Here is a 24,284-nt window from a genome sequence, read left to right as displayed (position 1 = left end):
GGTTTGCCAGAAAGCACTTGGCTGCTACAGCCAGTCATGCCCCTCCGTTTCGGGCAACTGCCCTTTCTCCGCTTAGGTTGATAGACATTCCGCTTGCTCCAATCGGAGACACTCAGTGCGGGGACGGCCAATCGGGGGCCCCGATGGGCGGGACGGCCGGGCCAGTTAGATTTGGCGGTTCGATTTCAACATGGCGGAAGCGAGCAGCACCAATTCGGCAGCTGACGAAAAAGGGTCTGAGGGATCGTCTCCGGAATCTGCACCGCCCAGTTCTACCATTTCTAGGGTGAAGCTCCTCGACACCATGGTTGACACTTTTCTCCAGAAGCTGGTCGCCGCCGGCAGGTAAGGTGGGAGGGCTGTGTGCGGGAAGACAGTCAATGAGGAGAGGGGAGCCACTGGTGACCAAATCCCGCGAGATCGGGAGCGCAGACGCCAGCCGCGCAGTCACGTGGGCGGGGGAGGGCCCACGGAGCGGTCCAATGAAAGCGGACAAATGCCGAGCGCGGACGCAGGTGATAGTTACCCTCACGGCAGCTGCTGCTTCCTCCCGGGACGCCTCTTTTCAGACTTCAGGTGACTGAAGCGGGTAAAGCCACCGCCTGCGACCCCGGGATCCCACAGGCGCGCCGGTTCGTGTCCCGCTGCTTCATTTCCGATCCAGCCCTGCTGTGGCCTGGGCAAGCAGTAGAAGATGGCCCAAGTCCACGGCCCGGGCACCCGCGTGGGAGACGCGGAACACGCTCCTGGCTCCCTCCTGGCCATTATGGCCTTTTGGGCTGTGACCCAGCAGATGGAAGATAGCTCTTTCTCTCTGTCTCTGCCTTTCAAGTAAATAAATGAATAAATTTAAAAAAAAAAAAAACGGAAAGGAAAAGGTACAGCATTTGTACCTGGGTCAAAATTGAAATCATGGCTCGTTCGAGAGACTTAACCGCCCGGTGCCTCGGCGGGCCTTTCCAGTAGGATCGTTTTGAGAGTTAGATGAATAAATAACAACCAAAGCACCTGGGACAGCGCTTGCCACGTTGAAAATTGTGTTAGTTATGACAATAATACCCTCAGTGGGCCATTGCAGAGACTAAATGTGTTACCCTGAAAAGAAACTTTTTTTCTGTGTGTGTGTTTTAAACAAAGACACCTTAAGCAAGAGATTTGCCTGGGCCCCACATCACTGCAGGTCCACGCTGAAGCAGTGTTGTCAGGCCTCCCAGCCACAGCCTGTCCTCCACCCACCCCTGTCTGTCCTTTGACCTCATCAAGACTCCATCTTCCTGGGAGACCTAGACTGGGTTCCCAGCTCCTGGCTTCAGCCTGTGGCATGGCCCGTGCCTTGCTGTTGCTGGCACTTGGAGGTGAACCTTCTGCCTTTCAAATTAGGATAAAATAATAAAACAATGACGCCCATCTCTTCCCAGTCTCCGTCTCTCCTGGGTTGAGCACGGTACCTTTCCTGCTTAGCCCTATGAACTCTGTCTTCACTCGTGACTCAGTAGATTTGCTTACTTTAAATCAGGTGCTGAGGATGAGGTTAAGCAGAAAAGCCCTCTGTTTTCTAAAGTTTATTCTATATGAAGGACAGAGAGACAAAGGTCTCCCATTCACTGGTTCACTCCACAAATGCCTGCAAAAGGACTGGGCCAGGCCAAAGCCAGGAGCCAGGAAACTCACTCTGAGTCTCCTGCCTGGGTGTCAGGGACCCGAGGACGTGAACCATCACCTGCTGCCTTCCAGGGTGTGCAATTACAGGAAGCTGGAATGTGGAGCTGAAGCGGGTCTCAAGGCCAGTCTCTGACAGGGGATGTAGGAGTCCCAGGCAGCATCTTAACTGCCAGGTGAGATGCCCAAGCCTCTGTCTTCTTGGGGCTACAGTCATTGGTTAGATACATCTGTAAACTACTCACAGAGCTCACCGAGACAGTGAACAGGTGATACACAGAGAGCACTAGAGGAAATGGTTGAATGAGCCCGCTCTGAGCAGGTGATACCTGGGAGTTGACCGATGAGAAGGTACCAGCTTTTTGAAGAACTACAGAAAGGTTGTAGGCAGAAGCAACTGACTCTTCTCGCGTTTCTAGGCACCTAAGAGTTGAGCAGTTAAAACGCGTGGAAACCAAAGCCACATGTCTGCGCGGCCCCTCCTGCCTGCCGGACACCTCCCGTGAGAGCCGCGTGGAGGCCAGCTCCAGCAGCTCAGCCAGCACCAGCAGCCACACCGTTTGCAGTTGGCTTGCCTGCTGCTGCACCCCCACAGCCTGGCCTGATAGCCCAAATGGCAATCAGGGCAGCTGGTGTGGCTGCGGGAGCCGCTGCGGGCGCACTCTGGGTCCTGCCGTCGCTGGTGGTTTCAGTGGGGGTTGGGGGGTGCTGAGCCCTCAGGGCTCATCACTTACCAGGAACCTCAGGGAGTAGAGCTGCCGCAGCAGCAGCAGTTTGGTTCTTGCTTCTGAGAATCTCAAACAGTTTTTGGAGTTTGTCCAGAACCAGGGTGATGTTAAGCTCTGGGAGGATTTCAATGAAGTACTGAGACAACGCAGACCTGCAAATGGATTTGTCTAAGCAAGAAGTGGAAAATAGAATCTCATGACCAAGTTGCTTTAGCATAAAAATGTAATTGGTAATGAAAGCATCAAGGGTGCGACCACCAGTTAAACCCATCCTCTGCCATGAGTAGCTTCCTTAGTTCTGAACTGCAGTAGAAGGGAGCATCCTTGCTGGGTGGAAGTTCATTGACAGGATCGGATTTGGAGCTGAGCAGATGTTTGGTCCCCTTGAACACGCAGTCGTAGTGTTATTGTTTGTGAGTTAATTAGAATAAGTGTTTTTCTTCAATAAAGAAGGAAGAAGGAAAGAGAAAGAGAAAGGGAAAAAGGAGGGAGGGAGGGAGGGAGGGAGCTTACAGGCAAAGGAGCAGCTTGTACAAGGGCCCAGAAGGGATCAGGAGTTCTAGGAACTGGCAGGGGCAGAGGCGTTCTTAGCTACTCAGAAGGAGAGTAAATCAGAGGACACTGGACAGGCAGATAGCAGCCTTAGCATGCAAGGCCTAGTTTACCATAGAATGAATTTGATAAAATAATTTGTAATGATTTTTATGAACCGGTCAAGATCCATCTCCTTGTTTCATTTATTTTTCCCTACTTACCAGCCCTCCTGTCTCCTCCCTATAGGCCCTGCTTTCTGTTGGTTGTACGACCTTAATTTATTCGTGATACAAGTAATTATTGACCATCAACAGTGCCCCAGGCTCTATCCTAGTTGCTGCAGATACAACAGTGATCAAGACAGAAATGTATGGCCGGCACCGTGGCTCACTAGGCTAATCTTCCACCTGTGGTGCCGGCACCCCGGGTTCTAGTCCCCGTCGGGGCGCCGGATTCTGTCCCGGTCGCTCCTCTTCCAGGCCAGCTCTCTGCTGTGGCCAGGGAGTGCAGTGGAGGATGGCCCAAGTGCTTGGGCCTTGCACCCACATGGGAGACCAGGTGAAGCCCTGGCTCCTGGCTTCGGATCAGTGTGGTGCGCTGGCCGTAGCGGCCATTGGGGAGTGAACCAACGGAAAAGGAAGACCTTTCTCTCTCTGTCTCTCTCTCTCACTGTCTACTCTGCCTGTCAAAAAAAAAAAAAAAAAAAAAAAAAGAAGAAGAAAAAAAAAATGTTCCTGCCCTCATGGAGTAGACAGATTGATGAGGGTAAAGGAACAGAGAGCACTGAGGAGGGAAATCAGAGTTTCAATGAACAGAGGCAGTGACACTGGAATATGTTTGCCCTTGTAAAATATGTTGTCATTTTGCCTGTGTAAGTTTTAACATATGAATGATGTTGTATTACATACCTTTTTTCATTCAGCACCATTGTTTTAGACCTGTCAATGACCTGTAAGTGCCAATGGTTTGTAGCTTTTCAGTGCTGCTTGTCATTTTTTCAAAAGGATTTATTTTATTTATTTGAAATGCAGAGTTACAGAGAGAGAAGGGGGAGAGAAAAAGATATCTTCCATCCACTGGTTCACTTCCCAATTGGCCACAACAGCTGGGGCTGGGTTAGACCTAATCCAGGAGTTTCATCCAAGTCTCCCAAGTGGCTTCAGGGGCCCAAGCACTTGGGCCATCTTCCGCTGCTTTCCCCAGGTGCATTAGCAGAAAGCTAGATCAGAAGTAGAGAAGCTGGGACTTGAACCAGGGCCCATGTGGGATACCGGTGTTGCAGGTGTTAGCTTAACTCGCCACAGCACTGGCCCCAGCCTGTCATTTCTTGATACGCATTCGCTACTGACCTGGCCCACCTGTCAGTCACTCAGTTGCCTCCGCCTCCCTCTTCCACAAGTTATGCCGGGGTGAATAATATGAACATCCCCTCCTGGGCGAGAGCTAGAACTTCTCTGAGGTGTGTAACTGGGAGAGGGCTCCCTGATCTGACAAGTCAGACTGCTGGGTGTGGTCACACTGCTGTCCAGAAAAGCTGTTCCTAATCTTCCACATCCCGCTGTCACTGCATAGCCACCACCTAACATTTACCATTCTGACAGGAGCCAGAGGGGTATGTTATTGTTTGATTTGCATGCCTCTGATTCTTCGTGGGTTTGGGCATTTCCTCTTAACACTTGTTAGACATTTGGGCTTCCCCTTCTCTGAACTGCCTACTCATTTCCTCTAGCCTGAAAAAATATTTTTAAGACCCATTTAAAAAAAATGATTTGAAAGGCTGAGAGATCTTCCAGCTACTCATTCACTTCCCAAATGCTCTCAACAGCTGGTGATGGGCCAGGCTGAAACCAGAGGCCAAGAACTCAAATCCAGGTCTCCCACATCGCTATCAGGGACCAAAGTATTTGAGCTGTCACTGGCTACATCTTGTGGCAACAGGTAGAACTGAAACTGGGACTGGAGGTGGAGCTGGGACTTGAGCCGAGGTGCTCTGATGTGAGATGTGGGTGTCCTGATCCGTGCTTTAACTGCTGCATCAAATGTCAAACCCCATCTTTTTTTAAATTAGGGTTTTACTTTGCTGATTTGCTAAACTTCTTGGTATAGAAGAAAATATCTTTCTTTGTCTATAATGTCCTTTGAGGAACAAAAGTTTGTTTTTTCTTAATATTTATTTATTTTAAAGACAAAATTACAGAGACAGAAAGAGAGAGAGTTCTTCCATCCACTGGTTTACTCCCCAAATGCCTGCAAAGGCCAGAGCTGGGAGGATCCAAAGCCAGGAGCCAGGAGCTTCTTCCAGGTCTCCCACTTAGGTGCAGGGGTCCATCTGCTACAGCTTTCCCAGACCATTAGCAGAGAGCTGGATCAGAGTGGAGCAGGGGCTGACGCTGTGGCACAGTAGGTTAAAGCCCTGGCCTGAAGCACTGGCATCCCATATGGGCGTGGTTCTAGTCCTGGCTGCTCCTCTTCCGATCCAGCATAATTGCTAAAACCAAAACCAGGAGCCAGGAGCTTCATCTGGGTCTCCCACGTGGGTGCGTGGGCCCAAGCACTTGAGCCATCCTCTGCTGCTTTCCCAGGCACATTAGTAGGGATCTGGATTGGAAGTAGAGCAGCTGGGACTTGAACTGGCGCCCATATGGGATGCTGGTGCTGCAGGTAGCTTAACCATCTGCACCACAGCGCTTGGCCCCTTACACAAACTTTTTCTTTCTTCCTTCCTCTTTCTCTCTCCCTTTCTTTCTCTCTTTCTTTCTTTCTCTCTTCTCTTTCTTTTAATTAAAATAGAGGAACAATTCATTTGAAGAAGGGATAGTTTTTGTCTTTCTCAGTTTTTTGGTTTTTTAAGATTTTTTATTTATTTGAGAGACAGAGTTACAAACAGAGAGGAAGAGACAAAGAGAAAGGTCTTCCACCTTCTGGTTCACTCTCCAAATGGCTGCAATGGCTGGAGTTGGGCCAATCTGAAGCCAGAAGCCGGGAGCTTCTTCGGGTCTCCCACATGGTGCAGGGGCCAAGCACCTGGGCCATCTTCTACTGCTTTCCCAGGCATAAGCAGGGAGCTGGATTGGAAGAGGAGCAGCTGAGACTAGAACCAGTGCCTATGTGGGATACCGGCACCGCATCTTAAAAGAAAAAAAAAAGAAGAAGAACATGGGTAGATTTCAGATGAGGGCAAGGGGAGCTCCCAGAGGATGTTAGCAGCCCCTTCATGTTGGTGTTTAGGTAGGAGTTGGTGCTTCTTTTTTTTTTTTTTTTTTTTTTAACAGGCAGAGTGGACAGTGAGAGAGAGAGACAGAGAGAAAGGTCTTCCTTTGCCGTTGGTTCACCCTCCAATGGCCGCCGCGGTTGGCGCGCTGCGGCCGGCGCACCGCGCTGATCCTGATCCGATGGCAGGAGCCAGGAGCCAGGTGCTTTTCCTGGTCTCCCATGGGGTGCAGGGCCCAAGCACCTGGGCCATCCTCCACCGCACTCCCTGGCCACAGCAGAGAGCTGGCCTGGAAGAGGGGCAACCGGGACAGAATCTGGCGCCCCAACCGGGACTAGAACCCGGTGTGCCGGCGCCGCAAGGCGGAGGATTAGCCTAGTGAGCCGCGGCGCCGGCCAGGAGTTGGTGCTTCTACCGACATGAGGAAGAACAGAGGTGAGAGCAGGAGAGAGAAACAGATCCGGGGTCAATGTCGAGGTGTGTCTTGGGACAGGTGCAGTTGGAGGAGGACAGCAGCCCCGCTCCTGCTGCTCAGCTCCTTTGCACCCTCACATTGCAGCATTTAATCTTTACTTCTGTGCCCCTACACCCAGCCTGCTCAGTAGCACTGTGGAGGCAAACCCATGGTGGAACTTGGTGCCTGCAAGTCACACTCTTGGACGTCAGTGGGGCCTTCAGCCAGCTCCCTTCCCCTTCTCCATAGCAGCTGGTTTAAATCCTCATCATGTCCCTCAGGCTCTTTTCCTGCCACCTGTACCCTCTCAGTGGAAATAACCCCAGCGTTTGGGGTACACAGAGAAAATGTAACGCCATAAGGCTGGCATTTCCACGGCTATGCATTTTTTTTTTAAGATTTATGTATGTATTTGAGTCACAGAGAGGGAGAGGCAGAGAGAGAGGTTTTTTTTTTTTTTTAAGATTTATTTATTTATTTGAAAGAGTTATATATATATATAGAGAGAGAGGTCTTTCATCCACTGGTTCACTCCCCAAAGGGCTGCAATGGCCAATCTGAAGCCAGAAGCCGGGAGCTTCTTCGGGTCTCCCACATGGTGCAGGGGCCAAGCAGGGGCTGATCCGAAGGCAGGATCCTGGAGCTTCTTCCAGGTCTCCCACTTAGGTGTAGGGGTCCTAGGACTTGGGCCATCTTCTACAGCTTTCCCAGTCTATTAGCAGAGAGCTGGATCAGAGTGGAGCAGCCGGGACCCAAACCGGCACCCATATGAGATGCTGGCACTGCAGGCAGTGCTTTACCCACTGTGCCACAGTGCCGACCCATGTGACATAAATTTGAGAGGTGCCCAGTCCTGTGCTCTGCTATTTACCTACCTATTTTTTATTTATTTTCTATTTATTTGAAAGTCAAAATTACAGGGAGAGACAGAGAGAAAGAGAGTTCTCCCATCTGCTGATTCACTCCCCAAATAGCCAAAACAGCCAGGACTGGGCCAGGGTGAAACCAGGAGCAAGGAGCTTTTTCCATGTCTCCCACGTGGGTGCAGGGACCCAAGCACTTGAGCCATCTTTCCCTGATTTCCCAGGCACTTTAGCAGGGAGCTGGATCGGAAGAAGAGCAGCTGGGACTTGAACCGGCACCCATATGGGATGCTGGCACTGCAGACAGCAGCTCAACCCACTGGGCCACAGCACCGGCCCCTTGCCTCCCTATTGACTTCCTGCCCTTTGCAGCCAAGGCTGTGGCTTCAAGCTTCTGCAGTCCCAGGGTCTAGTTCCCCATCTGCGGCTTTTCCTTCTGCTCAGGGTAATTTCATACCATTCCCTTAACTGTTCTTTGAAGGTCGTTAATAACCTCTTGCCTGCTAAATACTGTGATTGTTTTTTCTTCTTCATCTTTACCTGTCCTTGTAGCGTGTGGCACCGTTAACCACTTCTCTGTTCTTGAAACGTCTCTGTGGCTTCCGAGGCTTTTCTCTGCCCTTTCCTCTCACTTGACCCTTTAAATGCGTTAGTGTTGCCAGTGCATCCTCACCTCGACATGTGGACGCTCCCATCCCATCTGATGTCTCGCTGCTGCTGAAAGCCCTGCAGGGCTGCCCCTCTCCATGTCCTCCTCCCACTGCGCTCAGTCACGTGGCCTCCTCGAGTCCTAGAATGCAGGTGCTTTGCTCTTTCGGGGCATTTGAGCTCGCTGTTTGCTCTGCCAGGAACCGGCTTCCTCCATCTCTTCCCTGACCGGCCTAGAGTCACCTCCGTAGTCCTGTGCCGTGGCATCCCCTGGTGAGCTTTCACAGCACTTGTCCTGGGCTGCGTTCTGGGGGAGGCTTGTTTAGTTAGTTGTGGTCTGTCTGCCCCACCTAAAACAATGTCCTTGAGGCCAGGGTCTTGTTCATCTTGTTCGCTAGCTCTGCCTGTTTTCTCTGTATCTGGTACTTAGGAGACGTTCAGTAAATAGTTCTGGAATAAACAAGGATTCCCAAGCTGTGTCTGTCTGTCTGCAGCAGTCTGCTACTAGAAGCCGAAAGCTCAGCACAGCAGAAAAAGGACTTCTCCCCCTCTTCTTTTCCTGTGATCACTGACTTGATTGATGGAAACACCATCCACCCATTCTCGAGGCTAGAGATGTGAGTCTCCAGTGTCTCTGTCCCCTCGCTTCCAGTCAGTCACCTAGCCCTGCTGCTTCTTGCCTGCCTCCCCTCAGTCTCCTCTCCATCCTTGCCTCAACTGCTTAACTCGAGGCCCTCCCAGACTGTCCTCCACACTGGCCCTCCAGTCTGTCTTGCCCCTCCCTCTAGTCTGCAGCTCAGACTTGGTCATAGTCTTCTGCTTAAAATATTTAATAGGTTCAGGGCTGCTTCCAGAAAGGAATGCAAGCTCCTTAGCTCAGCACACAAGGCCTTTCATTCCTTGACCCCTCCCATCTCTGCAGGCCCAACACAGTGTCGTGGGGATACCGTACACACATGTGTGCACGCAGGTGCAGCACACACGCGCCCCTTCCCTGCCACCCTGTTGTTCCAATTGTTGTCTTTCCTCACTGCAGCATCCTGCCCCTCATTTAGGAAAATAGGACTAGCTGGTTTCCACGTGGAATGCACTCAGTAAATATCACGTATAAACACAGATCTCAAAAAAGTTATTTCAGAGACAGACAGCTCCTGTGCACTGGTTCATTCTTCAAGGCTGAGAGTGGGCCAGAGTGGAACCTGGCCAGGTTTCCCATCTGGGTGATAAGAACCCAACGACTTGGTCCTCACCATTACCTCCCAGAGTCTACTTTAGTTGGAAGCTGGAACCAGGAGCCAGAGCCAGAGCCAGGAATCAAACTCAGGTACTCCAGTGTAGCACACAAGCATCCTAACCGCATCTAATGGCTAAATGCCTGCCCCAAACATAGACTTTTTTTTTAAGATTTTTATTTATTTACTTGAGAGGCAGAGTTACATACAGAGGGAGGGAGAGGCAGAGAGAAAGATCTTTCATCTGCTGCTGGTTCACTCCCCAAATGGCTGCAACGGCCGGAGCCAGGCCAATCCAAAGCCAGAAGTCAGGAGCTTCTTCCAGGTCTCCTAGGGGCAGGGTCCCAAGCACTTGGGCCATCTTCTACTGCTTTCCCAGGCCATAGCAGAGAGCTGGATCGGAAGAGGAGCAGCTGGGACTATAACCGGTACCCATATGGGATGCCAGTACCACAGGCAGAAGCTTAGCCCACTACGCCACAGTGCTGGCACCCCCCCAAACGTAGACTTTTAAGATGTATGCGGGGGCGAACATTGTGGAGTAGCAGATAAAACCACCACACCTGCAACACTGGTATTATATATGGCGCTTGTTCAAGTCCCAGCTGCTCTACTTCTGATCCAGCTTCCTGCTAATGTGCCTAAGAAAGCGGCAGAGCATGGCCCAAGTGCTTAGACCTCTGCATTCATGTGGGAGACCCGGATGAAGCTCTTAGCCTTGGACCGGCCCAGCTCCAGCCATTGTGACCATTTGGGGAGTGAACCAGCAGATGGAAGACTCTCTCTCTCTCTCTCTCTCTCTGTCTTTATCTCTCCCTCTCTCTCTGTAACTCTGCCTTTCAAATAAATAAATCTTTTAAAAAATATGCAAATACTTGACTCTCCCTCTGCCCGAGTCATTAATTAAGTTAGGAGTGTTTGAAGTCCTTAATGCCAAGCATGGAGTGTATCTCCAGCAGGAATCTGTATGGAGTAAATGGTCGTGTGTACATGTCAGTTACCCAGATGGGTGTATTAAACCCCGACTGATTTTCCCCCTAACATGGCCTATGTTTGCTAGGAAAGCAGATTATACGATGCAGCCCAGAGTGCCCGGAAGGTTATTGGCAGCACTGGGCTCTCAGAGCCTGCGGGTCCTGCTGTCCTCAGTTAAGGCTTGTCCCTTTCAGTGGCTTGGCTGCGCCAGGCTCCTGAGTCAGGCCTTTCCTGCGCTCCAGCGCCTAGAAGCGTGGCCCTGTTGGAATCTATCGTTGGTAACCTCCGCCTTGCTCAGTGACCATGAAGGGCTCCTAGTGTCCTCCCAGTCTCTTGAACCTCCTGAAAGCAGCTGTTCTGGGAGCTGAAGCAGGCTGGTGAGAGTTCGCCCTTTCTGTGTTCTGTTCCAGACCAGAGGCAGTTGGTGTGAAGGCCCTGGTTAGTTCTATTCAGAGAAAATGCTGGATCCGCCACAGAAAGCCATAGCCCTCGGCCTGGCCCTCACTCTGCTTGTGACATTGGTCCCACGGGGGCTTAAGGAGCAAGAGACGATCAATAGTGCTTAAGTTCTTCAGTGCCGTACTGGGTCCAGCTCCTCGCTCTGGTCAGTCGTGCCGGGCCAGGCGTGATTTATATAGTAACTGAATCCTTCTGTCTGACAGTGACCAAGGGAGAGAGCTGATTGCGTTTGTACATGAACTGGTGACAAAGACTGTTGGTGTTCATAAAAAATAGTCCTGTAGGGCTGATAGGGTGCAGTGGGTTAAGCTGCTCCCTGCCGTGCCAGCATCTCATATGAGCACTGGTTTGAGTCCTGGCTGTTCCACTTCTGATCCGGCTCCTTGCTAATGTATCTGGGAAAGCAGCAAAAGATGGCACAAGTGCTTGGGCCCCTGCTACACACACATGGGAGACCCCTGTGGAGTTCCAGGCTCCTGGCTTTGACCTAGCCCAGCCCTAGCCATTGAGGCCATTTGAGGAGTGAACTAGTGGATGGAAAATCTCTCTCTCTCCCTCCTCTCCTCTCTCTGCAACTGCATTTCAATTAAAAAAAAAAAATTCTTCACAGGAAAAAGCGTAGGTTACTGCACAAACTATTGTGACTGTACATGCTGGGGAATCCCTGACTGTCATCTGTGTGCAGATCGGACACACTGCTGGTGGTGACGTCTCTGAAGCACAGATGTGACTCACCAGAGTGTGGTGTGTGGCTTCAGGCCTGCCACACACAGTCTTTGTGCTCTGTCTGTTTCCAGTTCCCCCATCTCTGCAGCCTCTGGCTCTGCCTTGCTTGAGGCTGCCGACACCGTGGCTGTGTGCCTCCTGAAGCCGTCTCGCAGCACCCCAAGTGAGCGCCCTGTGGTGCAGACCTGCACATGCTTGCCTCAGACCCGCGGTTAGCTTCTTGCGCCTGTCCTCTCTCTGCCCTCCAAGCTTGCCTGCCTCGGGTCCCGAAAGCCAGCATGGCCAGGGTTGAGCTGGGCAAGCTTCTCTCTGCGTCAGCTTCTTCATCTGAAAAGTGAGGCGATGGTAACAGGACCCACCTGATAGAGGAGGATTTGGTGTTGCTCCACGTTGAGCGCTTCCAGCAGGCCTGGTAGCAGTCAGTCCCTGGTAGACATGTGCTGTTCTTGCACCTTTGCAGGCACACGTGTGCCCCAACCTTCGTACCTGCTGCTCTTCTGTCCGCTCGTCAGTGCCTGCTTCTGTCTCTCACCCACGCCTTCCCTAAGCCGCCACGTACTCACTTTCCTGAGGACTGAGCTGTGCCCCTTTGGAGGGCAGGAATCGTACTTTCTCATCTTTGGGTTGGTCGTCTGTGCTCAATTAAGTGTTAACACTTAGTAAGGTGTTCATCAAATGGTTAAATGAATATAATTATCCTGTTGGTATTTTTATTATCTTCATGCTAATGTTTATCACATCAGAAGTTTCTCCCTTCTTATTCAGAAAATGTGTCACAATTTCAGATCTTCCTTTGTAAAATGAGGGAAAACTTAAAAAGTAAGACCCTAACAACAAAAGCTTACATTAGCCCAAGAGAGTAAATAGCCTAAAGACATAATTAAGATTAATTTTTAAAAATTTTCTTTTTAATTTGAAAAGCAGAGTGACAGGGAGGGAAGGAGAAACAGTGAGATCTTCTGCCTACTAATTCATTCTCCCTAAATGCCCAAAATAGATGAGGCTGGGCCAGGCCAAAACCAGGAGCCAGGAACTCCATCCAGGTCTCCTACATGGGTGGTAGGGGCCCAAGCACTTGGACCATCACCTGCTGCCTCCCAGGGAGCTAGACTGTAAGGTGGAGTAGCTGGGGCTCAAACCCAGGTGATCTGACAAGGGATGTGGGCATCCCAAGCAGTAGCTTAACCTGCTGCATCGATTTTTATTTCTATTTTTATTTATCTCTTTTCCCTTTTTTCATTTTACTTTTGGAGATAGACTTTTATTTAAAAGATTTTATTTATTTATTTGAGAAGTAGTATTATATAGACAGTGAGAGGGAGAGAGTGGAACCATCCACTGGTTCACTCCCCAAATGGCCACAGTGGCCAGAGCTGGGATGATCCAAAGCCAGGAGCCAAGAGCTTCATCCAGGTCTCCCACACGGGTGCAGGAGCCCGAGGACTTGGGCCATCTTCCACTGCTTTCCCAGGCCACAACAGAGAGCTAGATGGGAAAAGCAGCAGATGGGACTCGAACCAGCACCCATATGGGATGCCAGCACTGCAGGTGAAGGATTAACCTACTGTGCCATAACACTGGCCACAGAGATAAACTTTTAAAAGGTAACTTTATGAAAAAACCATTCATCCGACCTGGAGATTCTCCCCTTACTTCATTAAGAAAAGTTTCTGATCTTTTGTCCTACCCCTCTCAGCCCTGGGACTGCTCAATTTACACAGGACTGAGAAAGGGGAGAGAGAAAAAGCCACAGGAATGTTTCTTTTAAAAAATAGATAGGTAGGTATGGCCAGCACCGTGGCTCACTTGGCCAATCCTCCGCCTGTGGCGCCGGCACCCCGGGTTCTTAGTCCCAGTTGGGGCGCCAGGTACTAGTCCCGGTTGCTCCTCTTCCAGTCCAGCTCTCTGCTGTGGCCCGGGAAGGCAGTGGAGGATGGCCCAAGTCCTTGGGCCCTGTACCCACATGGGAGACCAGGAGGAAGCACCTGGCTCCTGGCTTCGGATCGCCACAGCACCGGCTGTAGTGGCCATTAGGGCAGTGAACCAATGGAAGGAAGACCTTTCTCTGTTTCTCTCTCACTGTCTATAACTCTACCTGTCAAATAAAAAAAAAAAAAAATAGGTAGGTAGGTAGATATTTATCTGAGAAGCAGAGTTACAGAGAGAAAGGTCTTCCATCTGCTGGTTCACTCCCCAAAAGGCCGCAACAGCAGGGCTGGGCCAGGCTGAAGCTGGGAGTCTAGAACTACATCTATGTTTTCCACGTGGGTGCAGGGGCCCAAACATTTGAGTCATCTTTCACTGCCTTCCCAGGCACATAGCAGGGAGCTGGAGTGGAAGTAGAACAGCTGTGCCACAACACTGGCCCCAGAGAAATGTTTCTTAACAAAATGGGGCAGCCCTGTCGTTGGCTGTGGGGGGATGAAGAGCATGAGTTTCTGTCATATCCTGCTTCTGCTTGGCTTGCCCTAGGCCAGCGGCCCATGCTACTGGGCTGGCCGTGCCAGTCACTGCTGCCCTCTGCTGGGCAGCCTGTGAAACAGCTGTCCGGTTGGGCAGCACCTAGCGGTCCGAGAAGCAGGCAGGCGAGCCAGCCTGGCTCCCTCTCTGGCTGCCTTAGCCCCTTAGAAACTGCTTGTCCCAGCACATGCTTACTTGTCGGTGTCTCTGTTATCTTTCTGTGGAGTCCCACAAAATCTGTCTGCATATGTAAGCAAACAGATGGGCAAGCCACCAGAACTTGATTCTGTACTTAAAAACATTTTTTTAAAATCTGTTATTGGAGGGGCGAGTGTGGTGGGTTTAAGCCTCTGCTTGGGACGCCCGTGTCCCTGCTGGAGTGCTGCTTCAAGATCTCGCTGCTTGGCTTCCGATCCATCTCTGGGCCGATGCATCCTAGGAGGCAACAGATGATAGCTCTCGGGTGCTTGGGCCCCTGCCACCTACTTGGGAGACCCAGGTAGAGTTCCCGGTCTTGGTTTTGACCTAGCCCAGCCCTGGCTGTTACAGGCATTTGGGGAGTGAACCAGTGGATGAAAGATCTCTCTCGTTGTCTCCCCTCTGAGTCACTGCCTTTCAAGGAGATGAAAAAGTAAATAAAAGTTACTTTCATTGGCGATAAGTGTAGCTTAAGTGTATGGACAAATCCTGATGGCAGTTCCTCCTGGGCTGCTGCAGGTCTCCCAGGCACCTGCCTTCCCCAGAGAGGGCCCGGCTCTCCTCTGGGAAGTCAGATTACTGACTGTTCCCCGCCTCAGGGGGACACTGAGGACTGTGCTTTTGAAAATCATAACAATACAGGGGTACTTCAAGAAGCTCGTGAAAGATGAGGTTAAAAGATAAGTTTATTTTGGTGCAAAAGTGTTTGAAGTTCAGGCCCAGTTGTTTCATAATATGCACTTTCTGTCAACTCCTTTAAGACCCCTCAAAATCGGAGCCAACCTGCTGCATTTCAGTGCGCTAGGAGGACAGGTAAGCGTACCTGTGTGCTGACAGGAAGTGGGCTGGGGCCGCTCAGCTGATGTGTGGTGGAGGTAGGAGTTGAACCCGGGCAAGAGAACAGGCGGTGTGTGCTCAAAGCCTGTACACTTAGAGAGCACCTAGCTGAATGACTTCCTGTGTACCCTGGGAAGGCCAAGACCAGGAGACTGTTCCATCATGGCCGGGGTGGGGAAGGTTCCGGGGGGAGTGCTCCTCTGCCCACGGAGCCCCGCGTGGCGGGGGTGGCTGGGAGCAGGCAGTCTGCGTGGAGAGGCTCACATGCTACTGCACATCACACACCGTCTGGGCCCTGGCCCTGCAGCCACAGGGGTCTGTCAGGCTGCAGGAGAAGATAAAGGTCCATACTTGGCACACACAGGCACACATGTTTTCTAAAACCCATGGCTCGCCTGCTTCTCCTGGAGTGTGTTTTTCAGGAAACCCGCAGGCCATCTGCACCGTTTCCAAGGCTGCCTGGGCTCTGCGGGGTAGTCACTTGCCGCCTGTGTTCGCTGACATTGGCCCCGAATCTGGCTCTTTGCTTGCCTCACTGTCCTAAATAATCGTGTCTTGTGTATCTGCATGCATGTGCGTATTTCTGATGTCCTGCACTTTCCTGGAATTCCTAGAAGAGTTCACCGGCAGCTCTGGTGGGCAGTTTGCCTCTCTGTCTCCTTTCGGCCACCAGCTCTGAGGAGCAATGTGCCTACCCAGACCCTCCGCCTGCCCAGTGGGCTGGGAGGAGGAAAAGGATCTCCCGTGTCCGAGCCGAGTTCAGCTTCAGGCCACAATTACCCAGTTTCAGTTCCAGCCCCGCTGGGTCAGGATCATATGTCCCCCACATCCTCCCTGAAGCCACAGACTGCGTGGCTGGTAGAACCAGGGGCAAAGCAAGAGATCCGGGCCTCTGCTGAAGGGTGAAAGGACACCCAGCTCCTGTCCTCTGTGTTGTCTGTTGGTACCCACAGTTAACCTGCGGGGTGTGCTAATTGGAATGTTTACCACTGGTATGAATTATGGGAGGCTAGATACCAGCACTGCCAAGCTGCGTCTTAACCCACTGCACCACAGCACCGGCCCCTATACTGGGTGCCTCTTGATTCTTCCAGCTACAAGGGCTGTATCAGCAAGTGCTCTCAGCTACGAGTGATAGGGAGATCTGAGCAGTAGAAATCCATTATCTCACAGAACAGAAAGGCCCAGGTGGGGGTGGCTGCAGGTTGACATAGGCTTTGACCTCAGGCCAGGGCCCCTGGTTGCCAGCCACTGGAGGCATCACCTGTATGCAGTAGTGTCACACAGGAAGGGCAGCGTTTGCTTCCTCTGTGACTCTTCTTAGGAGCTTGGTACTCCTTCCCAGAGCCCACACACTCTATCCCAATCCAGGCCCTGCAAGGGGACTGGAACGGCCAGAAGTCCTCCAAGTGTGGTCCCTGGCTGCAGTGCCAGCCGCCCATGGAGCTTGTTAGAAACTTGCAGGAGGAGAGAGGGGCAGTGGTCTGTGTTTCAGCAGATCACCCTCCTGGTGATTTTGTGTATGGTCAAGTTGAAGGACGTGGCTGACCATGACCCACTTGTAAGCAGCAAACACGAACTCAGCGGGGGCCCTACTGAGAAGAGCGGGCGCTGATGAGGTTGAGCCATCCTGACTTTGGAGGAGAGATTTGCCAGGGCCCTGAAGAGTGCGGAGCTCGGGTCCAGCTGCAGAGGTGCCCCCGCAGCCTGAGCGCGGTGGGTCTGACCCTCTCCCGCTGTCTTCTCTCCTCCCTGCCAGCTACAAGAGATTCAGCGACTGCTACAAGCGCTTCTACCAGTTGCAGCCTGACATGACACAGCGAATCTATGACAAGTTTATAACTCAGTTGCAGGCGTCTATCCGGGTGAGTGACAAGAAGCCCCGAGACTCCCTAGGCTTAGGTTCTGTCTCTGCGTTGTCAGTCCCCTGAGAGCAGGGACCTCTCCCTCTGCCGCCCTGATTCTTCGACCCCTGGAACTGCCCTCGGTGCCCAGCAGGCCGCAGCTCCTCCAGACAAGCTAGGGCTCTTAAATACGTGTTTCTCTCGTGGTGCTGTGTTGTAATGATGTGTTTATGCCTTGTCTGCCCCTGCAGACTGTGAGCTCAGCCAGGGCGCCTAGGGCTCACTTGTTTGTGTACCCCCAGCCCCTGGTGCAGTGCCCTGCACCTGGAGGTGTTAATCATTGCTTGAATGCAGACGAACTGAGCCCTGGGGTATGCAGAAGAGCAGCAGTTCTGTTCGCATCTAAGTGACTGAGGGCTCTGCAGTGTAACCCACCCCACTCCGGAGTCTGGCTGCAGCCTTCCAAGATGGTGGACAGGGGAGAGGCTTGCTACAGGCTCTTTTTAAATGTTTCCCATTTTATATTTCATTTTCTTAGTTATAAAAGCCACATGTAGAAGAGTTGGAAGGTTTGGGAAAGTATAAAGACACAGAATGGAAATTAGCCAAAAGCTTGCCAAATGCTGTTGGCTCTTTAGCGTATTTCCACCGTGTGCTCACCTAGCATCATTACAGCTCTCTCCTCTCTTTAAAGGAGGAGATCTGTGAAATCAAGGAGGAAGGGAACCTTGAAGCTGTCTTAAATTCCTTGGATAAAATTGTGGAAGAAGGCAGAGACCGCAAGGAGCCGGCCTGGTGAGGACGGGGATGGGGAGGTGGCAGGAGGGGCCTTTCAGAACCTTTTTTTAAAAAAATTATTTATTTATTTAAAGACTTATTTATTTATTTGAAAGAGTTACACAGAGAAAGGAGAGGCAGAGAGAGAGAGAGAGAGAGAGAGGTCTTCCATCCACTGGTTCACTTCTTAATTGACTGCAATGGCCGGAGCTGTGCTGATCCAAAGCCAGGAGCCAGGAGCTTCTTCCAGGTCTCCCAAGCAGGTGCAGGGGCCCAAGGACTAGGGCCATTCTTCTACTGCTTTCCCAGACCACAGCAGAGAGCTGGACCGGAAGAGGAGCTGTCAGGACTTGAACCAGCGCCCATATAGGGTGCTGGCATTGCAGGTGGCGGCTTTACCTGCTATGCCACAGTGCTGGCCCCTGCTCCACTTCCAGTCCAGCTCCCTACCAATGCACCTGGCAAAGTAGTGGAGGATGGCCCAAGTGCTTGGGCTCCTACACCCACCTGGGAGAACTAGAAGAAGCTCCTGGCTCCTGGCCTAGGCTTGGTCCAGCCCCCAGCCATTGCAGCCATTTGGAGACTGAACAAGCAGATGAAAGAGCTCTCTTTATCTGTCTCTGCTTCTCTCTCTGTAACTCTGCCTTTCAAATAAAAAAAATACATATATAAAAATCTTAGAAAAGAGTGTACAGTATGTACAGTCAGAGAAGAGGAAGAAGAAATATATACAATCAGAGAGTTGGGATTCTTGTTTTAAAAAAAACAGTAACTGACCCATATCCATGAGACAGGGACTCATGGCCTCTGAGAGGGACCCTTTGACGGGACAAGTAGAGATGAGAGCCCAGCTTGGGGCTGGCTTAAGGGCAGATGGCGAAAGCTTCCCTGGGGCCACTGGGCCTGTGGGAGCTGGGGAGGGAGGGCAACAAGAGCAGGCAGAAGAGTGGGGTTTGCAGTCACTGGTGGATCAGGCTGGCCGGGCCTCTGGTTCTTACTCATCAACAAGTGCTTTGGGAGCAGCTACTATGTGCTTGATGCTGTGTGAGGTGCAGTGAGCAGAGCTGACCCGGTGGGCAGCCCAGCTGCTGGCGGGTCACGAGCAAGATGCAGGGGTGGGGCCTGGGGCACAGTGGACATGAGAAGCCGCCAGGGCCAGAGCAGCCCCCGCTCCCTTCGAGGACCCCAGGCCAGAGAAAGTAGGTAGCTTTTTTGTACTTTCCAAATTTTTTATGCTCTGTGACCTTAATACTTAAAATAATTTTTACAACTGAAGAAAAAAAATGTTATTTAAAAAAATTAATATTAAAAATAGATTTGAGAGAGAATTTCCATCCACTGGTTTACTCCCCAAACATCCATAATAGGTTGGGCTGGGCCAGGCTAAAGCTGGGAGCTGAAAACTCAACCCTTGTCTCCCACTTGGGTGGCAGGAACCCAGTGACTTGAACCATCACTGCTACCCCCCAAGGTCTACCTTAGCTTGAGCTAGAGGCAGATGGGGAATACAGGAGCTCTGATCTGGGATGCCGGCATCGCCACTGGTGTCTTAACCACGAGGCTAAATACCTGCCCCTTAAAAAGAATGTTTCAAAGAACCCACCGCCACCCCTGCTTACTGTCAGCTCCTCGGACCTTCCTTTGCTTCTCCTCACATCAGCCAAAGCTTTCGGGCCCCCCTGGGCTCGGGGCCCTCTCACAGGACCTACCCTATCTGGAGCTCATCCTGCTGCCTTCCCTCCTCCCTCCCTCCAGCTCGCAGTCTGTTGAGGAGGAGGCACAGCAGGACACCTGGCCATCGGGTCAAGGCAGGGGCTGGAAATTCGCGTCTGACCTGGAGCGTTAGATGGGAGTGTGTGTGGTAGAGCAGAGAGCTACAGGCTGTGGTTAGGAAGGCTAAGCTAGGGGCAGAAAGGGGGAGGTGACCCCTTGGCCTTGAAGCTGGGGAACAGCAGGTGAGCATCCCCACCAGGAGCAGGGCTTGGGAAGGAAGAGGGGCCACAGGAGAGGCTTTGGCAGCCAGCCCAACTTGGGACTCCAGGCGGGAATAGCACCGTTTGGGCTTGGAAGTAGAATCTTCTCACATAACTGTCCCTCCCTGTCCCCTGTGGCCCCCCAGGCGCCCCAGTGGGATCCCAGAGAAAGACCTGTGCAGCATCATGGCACCCTACTTCCTACAACAACGGGACACCCTGCGGCACCACGTGCAGAAACAGGAAGCCAAGAACCGGCAGCTGGCAGAAGCCATCCTAGCCGGGCGCAAGCAGGTGGAGGAGCTGCAGCTGCAGATCCAGGCCCGGCAGCAGGCCTTTCAGGTGAGTGTGCAGCCCTGCCTGCTTCCTCTCGTGTCTCTAGGGGACAGAGGTCCTCTAAGAGCCCCCAGTTAGTGGCCTCCTCCATCCCCGCACAAGGCAGGACCCGAATCAGTGCTCAGATGGGATGCAGTGTTGCAGGCAGTGACTTAACCAATGTGCCACATGCTAGCCCCTGAACTTAACTTCTGAAGGGGGCCCAAGGCCGCTTGGAGCCAATCTAGGTGAATAAGCAGGAGAGGGTGAGCACGCCGGGTAATGCAGGTAGCGAGTGTGGCTGCAGAGGGAGGAGATGAGTTTTCTCATGTGCTTGAAATTCAGGTTCAAGGGGCTGGCGTTGTATGAGTGGAGACGCCTCCTGCAATACAAGCATCCTAAATGAGCACAGGTTCAAGTCCTGGCTGCTCCACTTCCAATCCAGCTCCCCACTAATATACTTGAGAAGGCAGCAGAAGATGGTCCCAGGACTTGGGCCCCTGCCACCATGTGGGAGACCCACATGGAATTCTGTGTTCTTAGCTTTGTTTTAGCCATATGGGGAGTGAACCAGCAGATGGAAGATCTCCCTCTCTGTCTTTCAAATAAATAAAATCTTAAAAGCGGGAGGGAGGAGGAGGAAGGGAAGAGAAGGGAAAAAGAAAAGAAAACAAAAGAAAATTAATTGCAGGTCCCCGTGGAGGCACCACCCTTGCCTTCTCTACTGCCTTTATGTACTTGTCCACGTAATATCGACTTCAGCCTCCCCACGTCCACGGCTCCCAGGTCTCCCGGCCTTCTCTTCCCAGGACCAGTTAGCTGTGGCCCCAAGGTCCTGCATTGGCGTAAACGAGGGCCCCGAGTCTGGGGGAGGTGGCAGCAGGTGGAAGGTTGGTGGCCTGCTCTGCTCCCTCTTGTCCCCCCCCCCTGCAGTCTCTCCACATCATGACTGGTCCTGGGGCAGGTTTCACAGCTCAGAGCTGCGTCTCGGGCACTCTGGGGCCCTGCTGTTGGCCAGTGCAGGCAAATTGTTGCCGCTGTCACCACTCCATCGGCAGCCTCCAGTCTCTAATAATGATCCCCAGAGCCCACCAGCCCTGATGTTCAGTGCTTCTGTTTTAAGAGGGGAAACTAAGCCCCCTACTCTTATCTTTTTTTTTTTTTTTTTTTTAAGATGTATTTATTTATTTATTTATTTCAAAGGCAGAGTAACAGAGAGAGAGAGAGAAAGAGAGAGAGAGAGAGCTTTCATCTGCTGGTTCACGCCTGAAATCGCCACAATGGGTGGAGCTGGGCCGATCCGAAGCCAGGAGCCAGGAGCTTCTTCCAGGTGTCCCATGTGGCTGCAGGGGCCCAAGCACTTGGGCCATCCTTCGCTGCTTTCCCAGGCATATTAGTAGGGAACTGGATTAGAAGTGGAACAGCCGAGACTTAAACTGACACCCATATGGGGTGCCGGTGCCACAGGCAGCAACTTAACCCACCATGCCACAGCACCAGCCCACAATCCCCCTGCTTTTAAAATCACCCCTCACCCACAGCTGTTACAGATTGTTTTTGAAGTGGGTCTGCTGCTGAGGCCATCAGTTTCCATGTCTGTAGCCCAGCTGGAAGTTCATCTAATGCAGCCTGTGCTGGCAAGCTCGGATGAGGTCCCAGGACCTGGGGGCCTCTTTGGGGGCTTGTGAAGGCAGGTTCTGCTCAGGAGGCCCAGCCAGGGTGGTCAAGACTCCCAGCCTGCCATGATGCCATGCCGATGGTGTGGACTTCCTAACAAGTCTGCGTCCTAACACACCGCACAAGGCCCCTGACGTGAGCCACAGACCTCATCCCTGTGGTCCCGGGTGAAAGCCAGGCCTGGAGTCAGAGATGTGGGGAAAGGATTTGGGTTTTCTTGTCCCTGATTGTCTGTTGTCTCCTGTTGATTTCAGGCTCTGCACAGAGAGCAGAGAGAGCTGTTGGCTGTGCTGAGGGAGCCCGAGTGAGGAGACGGCCCCGCCCAGGAGCAGAGGGCAGTTGAGGTCGTGGGCCTGTGGTGCAGTGTGCTGGGCCTGTGACACTCCCCTGGGGACAGCTGAAGTGGTGCCCAGGCCCTGGGCAGCCATGGCGTTGGCTGCAGGGCCAGGCCAGAGCAGCGCCACTGTGCCTTTGGGCTCCCTTGGGTCACACAGAGCACTCCCTTCAGATCCCCCCACTCCCTTCTAACTGGAGGGTGGTTGGCCAGCTCCACCCTGGCATCAGGCCCATGTGCACCCTCCGCCAGCTTCGGCCCCGCACCACCCCCAGCCCTGCCGGTGCCTGAGGCTTCCCGGGACCTGGCTCAGGGAGTCTGTTTTCAGTCTCCACTGATTGCCCCCTTGCCGGCCAACCCAAGGGCCCTTGCCATGTTCTCCCCACATCCGTAAATAAACTTCCTGTGCCGCTCTGTAATCTGTGAGGACGCTTCCTCTGGCCCGGCTGCTCCTGGGCTCCCGAGTATTGGCTGCAGTCACAGTCCTCCTAGAGCCTGCAGGCCTGGCCGGCTCAGCAGTGGTCAGCAGTGGGTGGACTTGACCATGGTGTTGTGGATAGTGGGCAGCAGAGCCCCTTGTGCCAGACTGGGGCTCCTGGGTTCCCTGAGGTCAGGACCATGTGCCAAGGTGGGTCGCTGTCCAGCTCACCCAGCCCTTTGCCTTTTGAGCTATTTCTGAGAAGGTGGCCATGGTGGGCCCTGCATGGCTGGGTGCACAGACCAAGGTGGGACCCAGGGGTGTGACCAGTGCTGAGTCAGGCTTCTCACTACTCATGTCCAGCCAGGGCCAGCCAGAGGGTGCAGGTGGGGAGCAGAGGTTTTTACCTGGAGGGACGTCACCCAAACAACCTGAGCCTCGCTCGTTTGGTCCTGTGAGGGGCACTGGGGACAGAGAAGGACACTGAGAAGGCCCTTGCGTGACACCCACCTCGCCACAGCCTGTGTCGGGCCCTGGCTCCCTCTGCCTGTCCCTTCACCATGGAGCTGCAGCCTTCAAGCAGCCGGAAGCCTCGCTCCTGCCCAGCCTGCCCCATCCGGGTCTGAAGTGTGTGTCAGGCTGGCAGCAGGTCTAGGGGGTCGGTGGTGAGGGAGGACACAAGTCAGAGTAGGAGGCGTCAGGACGCCCTCCCCTCCAGCTGACCTGAGGCAGTGGTGGCTCTCAGGTGTGGGATGGTGCTTTTTAGGTGGAGCGCTCTGTCTGTAGAGCAGAGGACTTCCTTCTCACTAGTGGGGGGACTAGAGGGAGGGCAGGTCCCCCCAAGTTTATTAACACTGGGGGGGCTGCAAGGGGCAGGGGGATTGGAGGCGCAGGAGCCAGAGGTGCACTCCCCCACCTGCCACCACAGGCCCTGCTGCCCCACCTACTATTCCCCACCTAGTGCCTCCCTGTCCTGTGCCTTGCATGGCCACCTTGCCCTGCCCAAGGATGGAAGTGGGAAACAGAGCCCCCCAAATTGTGGGAAGCACTCTCACCTGCCCAAACCCCAGGAATGAATCGGACATAAAGTATGGTGAAAGAGACTTGCAGATTGGTGTCGTCTGAGAGCAGGCACACCTGGATCCGTTGTGGTCGGTCGGCGTTTTATCCCCTCACACACAGGCCCCTTCCCCGTTCCTCATTGGCTGAGTACTGCGGGGTGTACAGTCTTCCTGGATGGCACCTCAGTTTCACTCTTCCCATGTAGGGTTATTTTCTCTCCCCTTCCCCACTGGAATTTCTGCTTCTCCAGTGACAGAAATGCCCAAGGAACGTGTATGGGGTTAGAGCTGATTGGCTGAAGTTGTTGGAGTTGTTTACTTGAGGGATTTTCCTGGTGTTTGCAGTCCTGCAGTTGCCATGTCGTGGACTACTTGGGCGGGCTAGCTGCCAGTAATTTTCCACATTACTATTTTATATTGACAATGGACTGTTGAGTGTTTCTCACAATTTTGTTTTTATACTTTTGGTTCCATTTTCATTTTTACTTTGGTGTCTTTTGGTTTTTAAATCTTTCTAAAAGTTGTTGACTCCTTCATAGAGTGAGTCTGGTTTAGTTTCTAGTAACAGTAAATTTTGTTGTTGGACGCATGGGTATTTGCTGGTGGGCAGTTGCCTCCGTTACGGCTGCAGTGATGGGGTGTTAGGAGGGGAGCTACCATGCCTTTCCATTGTCCAAACCATCCCTCCAGCCAGCTCATAGTGGGTCGTCAGTTCCATTCATTATCCAGAGTAGTCGGGCCCCGTGTGTCCTTGGCAGTGGTTCCACTGGGGACAGAGTTGTTAGGAATAACAGTCAACACTGTGCACCTAACACGGATACCTCTCTTTTCACAAGTATCATATCTTGGTTTCCCCAAGCCATTCAACTGATGGCGTCCAATTGGCTGCCCCTTGGAGGGC

At 52.5% G+C, this 24,284-nt stretch overlaps 1 protein-coding gene and 1 pseudogene across 9 annotated transcripts; both read left to right on the top strand.

Annotated features, from left to right (window-relative positions):
• The first annotated feature begins 109 nt into the window (after positions 1–109).
• PMF1 (polyamine modulated factor 1) lies at positions 110–22,323 on the top strand. 9 transcript variants are annotated; one of them, XM_089299820.1, is made up of 6 exons: positions 352–576; positions 8,298–8,370; positions 16,744–16,849; positions 17,523–17,623; positions 19,725–19,920; positions 21,825–22,323. In XM_089299820.1, the coding sequence occupies exons 1-6, from the start codon at positions 381–383 to the stop codon at positions 21,876–21,878; spliced, it is 726 nt and encodes a 241-aa protein (XP_089155946.1). In that variant the 5' UTR covers positions 352–380; the 3' UTR covers positions 21,879–22,323. The 9 variants fall into 9 exon arrangements, with proteins under 9 accessions (XP_051714524.2, XP_002715433.2, XP_089155946.1 ...); XM_089299822.1 differs by lacking the exon at positions 8,298–8,370 and adding an exon at positions 14,909–14,960 and having other exon boundaries at positions 478–576; XM_089299825.1 differs by lacking the exon at positions 8,298–8,370 and adding an exon at positions 1,735–1,835 and having other exon boundaries at positions 482–632.
• On the top strand, positions 2,108–2,693 carry LOC149125493 (coiled-coil-helix-coiled-coil-helix domain-containing protein 2 pseudogene; annotated as a pseudogene).
• Positions 22,324–24,284: the final 1,961 nt, after the last annotated feature.

Source organism: Oryctolagus cuniculus, chromosome 7, assembly GCF_051225735.1.
Source record: "Oryctolagus cuniculus isolate XC-2025 breed Fujian yellow rabbit chromosome 7, ASM5122573v1, whole genome shotgun sequence".
NCBI lineage: Eukaryota > Metazoa > Chordata > Mammalia > Lagomorpha > Leporidae > Oryctolagus > Oryctolagus cuniculus.
The sequence above is the reverse complement of the archived record's forward strand: the minus strand, read 5'-3'. Positions and strand labels throughout refer to the sequence as shown.